Source organism: Indicator indicator, chromosome 35, assembly GCF_027791375.1.
Source record: "Indicator indicator isolate 239-I01 chromosome 35, UM_Iind_1.1, whole genome shotgun sequence".
Taxonomy (NCBI): Eukaryota; Metazoa; Chordata; class Aves; order Piciformes; family Indicatoridae; genus Indicator; species Indicator indicator.
In genome coordinates, this window is record NC_072044.1 from 3007076 (window position 1) to 3017337 (window position 10262).

Consider the following 10262-nt stretch of genomic DNA (forward strand, 5'->3'; position numbering starts at 1 on the left):
CTAGCATGGCTTTAAATAACTGCTGTTTCCACTTCCCTGTTCTGGGTGGCATGTTTCAACAGAGCCTTTTGTTGAACAAGGAGAAAAAGATATATAAATAAAATAATCCTTGAAGCATAAAAATGTGAATGAATCTGGTGGCTGCAGCAGAATTTCTGCTGGGGTGTTTATTCAGGGAGGAGGAGGAGCACCTTGCACAGCAGATAGAAGTCTTCCATGGGGTGGGGGGAGAAATGTTTGTCAGAGAGAAAATTGTAATTTTACCAGGGGAATCCAAAATTTGGGTAATTAGAGGTTCACAGATTGCATCATGTTGGAAGGGACCCTCAAAGGTCAGCTTGTCCAAACCTCCAGCAGTCAGCAGGGACACCTCCAACTAACAAGTCACTGCAGTTCTTCCAGCTGCTTCTGCAGCATCACCTGGGCAGATTTGGGTGCTGGGGGGGTCGGTGTCACCTAGTGCTGGAGATAGAACAACAGAGCTTTTTGTTCCATTTCTCCTGGAGGTGGTCCCCTCCTCAGAGGGGGGATGCTGCTGATGGCAATGCCCCAGCAGCAGTTTTGGAGGGTGGTGAGGTGGAGTGGGATGGGTGTCTAAGGGGGTTTTGGCTTTACCTAGGCTCTGAGACTCAACCTCTTTCATGTCCAGCATTAGAGAGATCAGGACTGATCCTGCAGAGGGGCTCAGCTCCTGCAGGGACCAATGGCAGGAGGGGTGAAGTGGAGCTGCAGCCAGGCAGTAGGTGCAGCACAAGCCCCAGAGCAGTGCACACCTCCCTCCCCCTAGCACAGAAATAAAACTCAGAGGTGAAGCTTCCCTTCCAAAACGGCTTTCCCCCACCCTCATCTTCACAAGAATCTCCTCACAGCACAGAGCAGCAGGTGGCAAACTTGTGGTGTCTGGAAAAGCTTTGGTGATCTGCAAGTATCTACCTGCTCCAGCACCAACCTGTGCTTAGAGCCTTCAGGAACCCTGCGTGGAGGGAACCTCACCCCCCAAACCACCTCGTAAAGCTCTTGTGGGATAATGCCCGCAGCAGCACAGGCTGCAAACACCCAGCCGAGGGTTTAATTAGTGTGTAGGAAGGTGCTTGGGTCAGGGCTGCGCGTTTGGGCTCCTGCGGGTGTCAGCGAGCAGCTATGTGGCAGAACAGGATGTTGGATTAAGGAGTCTCCCGTGAAACCCGTGCTGAGGACATCAGAGAACAGCAGCAGCCGAGCAGGGAAGTGAGTGAGCTGGGTGGTACCGAGCAGAGCTCCCCGGGCACAGGCTGCTTGGTGCCCGCCTCTGCCGGCGCCTCTGCCTGCCCCGCACCTCCGCAGAGCAAAGCTGCTCCGGCAGGGCTGCCAGCGAGCAGGGCACGAAGGGACCTGGCTGATTTGGGTCAGAACACGAAGGTGTTTCACTTTTTTAGGGGATTGGCTGTGCTGTGAGCCCAGCCTGGAGCAAAGCTGCTTGGCATGGGTGCCAGATGAATTTCTCCCACCCCGGTGCTGCGGGTGAAGGGCTGGGGGCTCGCCTGTGAGCACCAACCTGCCAGGTACCCGTGGCAGCCTTATCTGTGCTGTGGAGGTGAGTTAATGTGTAACCCAGCTCTGTTTGGTTAGTCCAGAACAGCAAAGAAGTCCTGGGATAGGCACGGCCAGGACGAGGATCTGGGCAACGCAGAACGACAGACGTCCTGGTAAAAAAAAAAAAAAAAAAAAGTAATAGAGTTAAAAAAGGAATAATCTCTACTCCTTCTGATGCTCTGCTGTCTGTCCCTTTCCTGCTGGGGGCTGTGGCTGAGGGGCTGAGTGTCTCTGCCTGGGTGGGCTGTGGGTACCTCTGGGGTTATGGACCTGCTTTGCTTTGGAAGGGTTGAAGTGTGGTGGAGCTGTCACGGGAGGTGGCACCAGGGAAGATGGAAGAGGTGGTTTGAAGGAGGTGGCAGGAGGAAAGCTGGGGAGACAGCAGGAGCTGCTGGTTGGAGAGGCTGGGGAAAGAGCTTTGTGAAGTTTCCTTCTCTGGAGCCTTTCCTAACCTGCCTGGACGTGGTTTTGTGTGGCCTGCCCTAGGTGCCCCTGCTGTGGCAGGGGGGTTGGACTGGATGAGCTCCAGAGGTGCCTTCCAGCCCTACCATTCTGTGATTCTGTGACAGGCTGTAGCTGTGCTGACTGAGGGCAGCAAGCAGCCCAGGCAGCTGCTGGGTGCACTTGCTGCACTTGTTTAAATAGGAGGCACCACAGATCTGCCACCATCAACACCTTTCACCCCCGAGGTGGGATCCATCCTGCTGCAGAGCAGGAGCTGCTGGGCTGGTACCTACAGATTGTGCTGGAAAAGACCTTAAAGATCACCTCGATTTGCTTTGCTTTGTGTTTTGAGCTGGCCAGGAGGAAGCCCTTTGCTGGCAGCTGCAAGGCAGAGGGGGTTTGGCTGCTCTGCCTTAGCCAGCAGAAAATGCTGAGGTTCTTCAGCAGTGCTGCAGAGCCAGGAAGAGCACTGGTGGTAGGACTGAGCTGCAAGGAAAGCAGCCTCTTCATACAAAGCAATTAGTATTAATTGCTACTCAGCAGCTCTTTGATGTTTGAGGGCTTGGGGAGCATGGGGAAGGACAGTTAGAGAAGCTGACAGGAGAGCTTTTATTGGAGATCAAATTAATTTCATTCATGGTGTTTTATTTAGGGTGACCCTGCTTTAGCTAGGGGGGAGGGTGTGGGGTGGGGAGTGGTTGGATTTGATCTCCAGAGGTCCCTTCCAACCCCCCACATTTCTGTGATACTGGGAAAAAATGGCTTCTCCTGAAAGCAATTTTAGGAGGGGAAGACAAACAGCACTGAAAAACAAAGCAAAACAAAACCAAAACCACCACCAAAGAGCTTTTCAAGTGCCACAGCTTTGGATTTCATTGCTCAGTCCTTGGTTTTGTCTGTGGCCAAGCTGCTGTGGTGTCACTTAGCCAAAGGAAGGAGCTGTAAAATCCTTCTGAATGATGAAACCCAGGATTTTTCAGTGCTGATTTTTACCCCTTCCCTGGGTTGGAGGAGTGTGTTAGGGCTTTAATCGCATCAGAGGGCTGGTGGGCAGGAAAAATGAACTTCTTGTTTCTATGCAGATCCTCTCCAGAGCCTGGTGAGCTCGGGGTTGAACTTTGCCTTCCCCTGAGCTGGGGCTTGATGGGTGCCAGAGCCTTGGCAGCTGCTTTCCTTCTGCTGTCTGAATGACAGTAAATGGCTTTGTGGCTGTCCCCAACACAAGAAGGACATGGAACTGCTGGAGAGGGGCCAGAGGAGGCCATGAAAATGATCAGAGGGTTGAAGAACCTCCCCTGAGGGGACAGGCTGAGAGAGTTGGGGCTGTTCAGCCTGGAAAAGAGAAGGCTCCAAGGAGATCTTAGAGCAGCCTTCCAGTACATCAAGAGAGCTGGGGAGGGACTTTTGGCAAGGGCTGGGAGTGACAGGGTGAGGGGCAGTGGCTTTGAGCTGTAAGAAGGGAGATTGAGACTGAAGATGAGGAAGAAATTCTTTCCAGTAAGGGTGGGGAGACACTGGAAGAGGTTGCCCAGGGAGGCTGTGGATGTCCCCTCCCTGGAGGTGTTCAAGGCCAGGCTGGATGAGGCCTTGAGCAACCTGGGTTGGTGGGAGGTGTCCCTGCCCATGGCAGGGGGTTTGGATGATCTTTGAGGTCCCTTCCAACCCAACCCATTCCATGATTCTATGATTTCTTCCACTGGGCTGTGGCTATCCTCCTGCAGAAATCAGCTCTGCTCACCCAGGGTCTGCCTCACGCAGCAGGCACTGGCTCTGACCAGCTGCTCCACTGCAGACATCAAGTTTGAGCAACACTTTTGCTTCCTCAGGAGGGTTTGCTCTCAGATTCAGGCAGCAGGGCAGGAGGCAGTGAGGAGTATTGCAGCAATTCCCATCAAGCAGGCAGCAACCTCTTGCTGCTTGGAAATAGATTCAGATTTCAACTATTTGGGTGCCACAACAAAACTGTGCAGCTTGCAGAAGCCTAAAAAACCCCAAAACTCAGATCCTGTCTCTGCTTCCCAACAGCTCTGGCTCTGAAGTTATCCACATTTAAAGAATCAAGGCTACTGCTCTTCCAAAGCCACCTCTTACTCAAATGCCATTTCAGCAGCAAATCATGGAAAGCTGAGACCAAAACATTCAACTCCTCCTGCGTGGAAGGATTGGATCTGTCAGGCTGTGGGTGTGGAAATCTGATTTTTCTGGCATATTCCAACGACAAAGGAATTCTTTCAGGGTCTAACCTTCTGAACAAGCAGCCAGTTCTGCTCACTTATCACCAGATCTAATTCCCTGATCCAGCTACAAGAAGGGAAGAGGGAAAAAAAAGAAAAGAAAAAAGCAACAGTGTGTTGCTGTGCCATGGCCAGGTTAGAGCACAAAGAGCTCCTCTGTCTTCTGAGGAGCAAATCCTCTTGTGTGGGTCTGTGTGTGTTGGAGGGGGTGGTTGTTTTGCTGCTCTCCTCAGCCCAGTCCTCTGCTGCAGAATGGGTGGTGAGCACGAAGGAAACACCTAATTGGTGGTGTCAGTGAATTTTGGAAGCTTAGTGCTTTGCATCCAGCAGTAATTATGCCTTTTGGAGGCTGCTCAGCTTTTCCCCACAGGCTGCAGAGCTCTCCTGGCCATCTACTTTGTGGCCATCAGTGGTCCCTCTGCCACCCGGGAAGGTTGGTGGCAGGTGGTTTGCTACCCAACCAACATCATGTTCATAAAACTCAGGTGTGGTGAGGGTTGGAAGGAACCTCTGGAGAGCATCCACTCCACTCCCCCTGTTAAAGCAGGGCACCCCCAGCAGCTTGCCCAGGATCACAACAGCCAGGTGCATTTGCAAGCTCTGCAGAGAAGGAGACTCCACAGCCTCTCTGGGCAGCCTGCTCCAGGCTCCAGCACCCTCACACCGCAGAAGTTTCTCCTCATGTTCAGATGGAACCTCCTGGGTTCCAGTTTGTGTCTGCTGCCCCTTGTTCTGTTGTTGGGCACCACTGAGAAGAGCCCAGCCCCCTTCTCCTGCCACCCACCCTTTAAATATTGATTGGCACTGATCAGCTCCCCTCTGGGGCTGCTCTTCTCCAGGCTCAACAGCCCCAGGGCTCTCAGCCTTTCCTCCTCACAGAGATGCTCAAGGCCCCTCACAGCCCTTTGCTGGTGCTGGGGGTGCAGGATGCATCCAGATGAGCACCTGGGGTGCACTGTCAGGAGCAGAAGATGACGCTGGGGTGGCTGCAGACACAGCAAATCGCTGCAGCCCCGTGCACAGCCCCCAGCACTGCCCTGCTCTGTTCCAGCTCCACCAGGCATGTGTCCAAACACACCCAGGCGTGCCCCAAAGCTACAGGGGTACCTCCCCATGGCCACGAAACCTCTGTGGCCCCCGAGGAAGGGTGGCAGAGGAAGCTCTTTGCCAGGAGGAAGCTCCTGGCAGAGCAAGGCTGTGACTAAACAGCAGCATTTCGGGTTCAGCAGTTCGACAGCACTCGAGCTGCATAGCTGGCAGGGGTGGGGGTGGTGGAGAGAAGAGGTCCTGTGACTTGGAGCTGGGCTGGGGCTCACATTTCTGGGACGTCGGTGCTGAGCTCTGAGGCTGAGCTTCGCTCACAGCTTTTTCCTTTCCATCTTATCCACACCTCAGAGATTAGTTAGAGAACCACCAACGTGAGGTGGCCGTGGATGGGCAGTCCAGAGATCTATTTCCAGATCTTCTAGGGGAAAACTTCAGTTCCAAGGGTGCTTTAGAATCCCCCAGCAAACCAGCTCCCCTTTTCTGGAGAGAGCAGCCTAAGATGGAACAAGGGTGCCTCCACCCAGCAGCTTCCCAGCCTGCCTGACCCAGCACACTTGCATCATCTCTCAGCTTAATACTTCTTCTCTCTTCTACTTCAGCTGGGATATTGCCCCCCACACTGGACCCCGTGGCAGGCTGTGATATGCCCAAGAAGGAGCTGGGGATGGCTGGCTGCAACTCTGGCAGCTGTGACAGCATGGTCAGCACAGCTTCCAACCACTCACAGCGTGTAAGTAACCCTGGTGTGCCCAGCCTGGGCATGGCAGGGACCCCACTCACCCTTCTCGGCAGATGAGGGAGGATTTGGAGGAGATGCCTGCTTGAATCTGCTTCCCAACAGTGCTTTGGAAGCACCTGAGGGCCTTGAGACATCACCATGCTAAGGGCAGTGCAGGGACCAGGGGCTTTGAGCAGCCTGGTCCCGTGGGAGGTGTCCCTGCCCACGGCACGGGGTTAGAACTGGATGATCTTTAAGATCCCTTCCACCTCAAGCCATTCTATGATTCTATGAATTCCTGCCCCAAAGCACTCCCAGCCTTGCCATCCTGCCACGTGTGTGGCACCAATCAGGAGCCTTCAATCCTGCAAGTTCTGCTCTGGGAACTGGCACGGAGAGCCCAGGGGCTCCTGAGTTGCCTGGAGATGCAGAAGCAGATAGTGAAGGCACTGAGCAGGAGCAGCCCAGCCAGTTCCCCAGGGAGAGATCAGAGCAGGCAGATAACTGGGGCAGGCTGGCTCCACCAAGGGTGACTACACCTGGAAAAGACAACAAACCCTGCTCCTCATGGCTGGCAGGAGGTTAACTTCCAAGTTAGGGCAGAGGTGAGTTGGGACCATGGGTGCAGAGATGTCATTTTTCACTCTGCCCATTAGAGCTTGTTTGTCTCCCAACACTGATTCCAAGATTGATAGGCTAATTACATCCTGTCTGCCTGGGGAGCATAATTGATATGTCTAAGTGCCACACTGGGTCCTGAACAGGTTTTCCATTTCCAAACCCTCTGAGATTTCTTAGGGATGGAAAACTGGTTGCAAGATCCCATGGGCAGATGTCTTCCTTCAAAACAACTCCACCTCAGGACAACTTCTCCTCCACGCCTGTTGATCTGATGCACACTCCACCTGTGCTCCATATTTCTTGCTACATCACCCTGTAAATTGGCATCTCCACAGCAATCACAGCTCCTGAGACTGGAAATGCAGCAGAAAGTGGGAGATGTCCCTGCTCATGGCAGGGGAGTTGGAACTGGATGATCTTTAAGGTCCCTTCCCACCCAAACCATTCAATGAATCTATGAGAAAGGACCACAGAAATCTTTTCATTCTATGAAAAAATTATCTTAGAATCATGGAATTGTTTGGGTTGGAAAAGCTCTCTGAGGCCATGGAGTCCAACCAGCAACCCAACACCACCATGGCCATTAAGCCATGGCCCCAAGTGCCATGGCCACACATTTCTTGAACACCTCCAAGGATGGTGACTCCACCACCTCCCTGGGCAGCCTGTTCCAATGCTCCTCTTGTCATAGGTTCACAGAAATCTAGAAGGGCTTTGAGTTGGAAGGGACTTTGAAGATCATCCAGTTCCAATCCCCCTGCCATGGGGAGGGACACCTTCCACTAGACCAGGCTGCTCAAAGCCCCATCCAGCCTGGCCTTGAACCTTGCTGAGGTATGAGTGGGGGAACAAGGAACAGGACCACCACCCACAAAGAAGCCTTAGAGAAGATGTCTGCACCCAGAGACCACCCCTGGCACCCCTCTGCTCCTACTTCAAAGCCAGCTGAAGAAGTACAAAGGTAGAGACCAAGTCTGCAAGTCAACAATAACCTGCTGCAGGTTGTGCAGTTACATTAAATGGCTTTAAGTAGCTACAGATATTTAGAGGAAGTTCTCCAGTTTTCTGTAGCTCCAAGTACTGAATTTTGAACAACCACTGGCCAAGGCTCCTGGCCAGGAGCTGTCATGGATCTTCTCCTAACAGCCAAGAACCATAACCTCCCTCTGTCTCCTTCCTGTGCTGTCTTCCAGAGTGATAACAGCTATGACTACTTATCAGTGGAAGAGAAGGAGTGTTTGATGTTCTTAGAAGAAACCATTGGCTCACTGGATGCAGAAGCAGACAGTGGGGTCTCCACTGATGAGACTGACTATGTGGAGCCCTCCGAGCTGCCTGGGATGTGGCACAGGAGAGACTCCAGTGCCCAGGGTAAGTTGGAAAGCTGTGCTCCAGCCTTTGGTGGCAAAGGGACTGTCTTGGTGGGATTCATTGGCTTGGCAGGCAGGAAAGGAGCATTATCCAGTTTGGTGCATGTGGTAAGCTTGGTCTTGTCACTTCATGGTGAGAGGTGGCTGTAGGCAGCAAGGTGGGTAGGACACCAACTGCATCTTCCCAGTTCTCAGGTGCAGGAGGTGCTAAGAGTGAGGTCAGCAAAGTGCAGGGCAGAGCATGTTTGCTCGTGCTCCACACAGGCTTGCAGGATCACAGGACAGTTTTGGTTGGAAAAGACCTCTAAGATCAAGCCCAGCCGTGGCCACTAAACCATGTCCCCAAGTGCCATGGCCACACCTTTCTTCAACACCTCCAGGAGTGGTGACTCCACCACCTCCCTGGGCAGCCTGTTCCAATCCCTGACCACTCTTGAAGGAAAGAAATGTTTTCTGATCTCCAACCTAAACCACCCCTGGTGCAACCTGAGGCCATTTCCTCTCATTCCTTACATGGGTTGAGGTTCCTCATTGACATGTGCCTTGTCAGATCCAAAGTGTGACTTTCTTCACTCTGGCAGGGCAGTAGGTGGCTCAGGGTGAACTTCTGGATGCAAATGCTCTGCCATGGCCTGAAGAGGTGGTTTGCAAACAGGAAGGTGTCCTGTGTCCCTCTGCAGAACAACCAATGCATGACTTCTCTCTCTCTCTCTCTTTTTGCCCAGATGTGGAAAATGGGTCTCCTCTCCCACATGTAGGTCACCAACAGGCAGCTCAACACAGGAGCAGTAAGAACATCTCTGCCTTCTCCAGCTCAGCTCCAGCAGCAGTTGCAAGCCCAGGTTACCACAGCCTTCCGAGGAGCATCACTGTGGCAAATGGAGCTCCTGACAGCCAAGCCACTGTGTGCACAGTGGAGGACCCAGTGCCAGGAGACAAACCTTCACAGATGGCCAAGGAGGACAGGCTTGACCCAGCCAACACAAGAAGCCAAAGGAAGTCCCTGGGAACTTTGATTATCCAACCTCCAGATCCCTTCCAGGACGACCTGGGGAGCCAGGAGTGGTCACGTACCAGTCGCTCGGATGCCAAGAGGGAAAGAGCCAAAGAGCCCAAGGCTTGGACTGCGTGGGGCCAGACAGACAAGCCCACATCAGAAGAAGCCCCTCAGGACCAGGACGCCAAGCGTGGGCCTCCAACTGCCCCCAAACCACGGAAACTGCCCCCAAACATCATCCTGAAAACCAGCAAGAACAGCTCAGTGCCACTTCCTACAGAGGCCAGCCAGAAGGTCAAAGCAACACCTCCATCCCTGGCCAGCTCCCAGCCCAGCGACAGCGCTGCTGAGAAGCTGAATCTGGGACACCTCGACCCCAAGGACAGGGAGAAAGCTCATCGTGAGGCTCTGGAGAAGCTCGGACTGTCACAGGACAGGAGGGAGCCCAGCACCCGCCTTCAACCTGGCAACAACCATCCCCAACCCACCACACACCCCCAGGCTAGGGAGACGCCCTCCCCCGGCCCCGGGGAGCCCGAGGCAGGCTGCGGGGCGGCAGAGAGGTTGGTGCCAGGCGTCCGGCAGATGACCTTCAAATCCAACACCCTGGAGCGCTCTGGCGTGGGGCTGAGCAGCTACATGGCCAGCAGCAAGGAGCAGAACGTCAAAGCCAGCAGCTCCTTGGGCAAGATGTCCTTCATCGAGCGCCTCGCCCCCAGCTTCCTCAGGAGCAACCGGCCCCGGCCGGTGTCCCTCGGAGCGGGGAAGGACTTTGCTGGTCTGAAGGAATCCGGGCAGGTGGAGCAGGAGAAGAGCAGCAAGAGGCGATCCCACCCTCTGCAGAACTTCCCCAAGCCCCCTCGCTCCTGTGTCAGTGTGAAGATCTCCCCCAAGGGCACCGCCGACGAGAACCGGCGAGAGGCACTCAAGAAGCTTGGTCTGCTGAAGGAGTAGCTCCGGGCTGGGGGAGGGGAGGAGGGAGGGGGCTGCTGAAAAAGGGCCTTTTCCCCACCCCACAGCCAGGTGCCTTCACTCTCTGTCCTTGGACAGCGCAGCCAGAAGCAGCTTCTGCTGTGATCTCCTGCCCCAGCGCCTTGGGAGGGGAGGTGTAAGAGGCACTTGGAGCTTCCCAGCAGACAAAGTACCAGCAGGTGTACAGCCTCTGTAGATAGCAACGGGCAGGAGCTGTCTGGATCCAGCAGCACTCAGCTGGTGGATGGGGCATGATCTCCTGCAAGGTCCTTCATGCATCTGGGGAT

At 54.1% G+C, this 10262-nt stretch overlaps 1 protein-coding gene across 1 annotated transcript; it reads left to right on the forward strand.

Moving 5' to 3' along the window:
• Positions 1 to 5940: 5940 nt before the first annotated feature.
• C35H1orf116 (chromosome 35 C1orf116 homolog) lies at positions 5941 to 9957 on the forward strand. The gene is made up of 3 exons (XM_054395956.1): positions 5941 to 6027; positions 7830 to 8007; positions 8732 to 9957. The coding sequence occupies exons 1-3, from the start codon at positions 5941 to 5943 to the stop codon at positions 9955 to 9957; spliced, it is 1491 nt and encodes a 496-aa protein (XP_054251931.1).
• The last annotated feature ends 305 nt before the right edge of the window (positions 9958 to 10262 follow it).

Excerpts from the sequence above, each read along its gene's own strand:
- C35H1orf116 (XM_054395956.1), top strand. The coding sequence starts at position 5,941 with ATGCCCAAGAAGGAGCTGGGGATGGCTGGCTGCAACTCTGGCAGCTGT. Across the intron at positions 6,028-7,829 it reads CTTCCAACCACTCACAGCGT|AGTGATAACAGCTATGACTA; the intron begins GTAAGTAACCCT and ends GCTGTCTTCCAG. Across the intron at positions 8,008-8,731 it reads GAGAGACTCCAGTGCCCAGG|ATGTGGAAAATGGGTCTCCT; the intron begins GTAAGTTGGAAA and ends CTTTTTGCCCAG.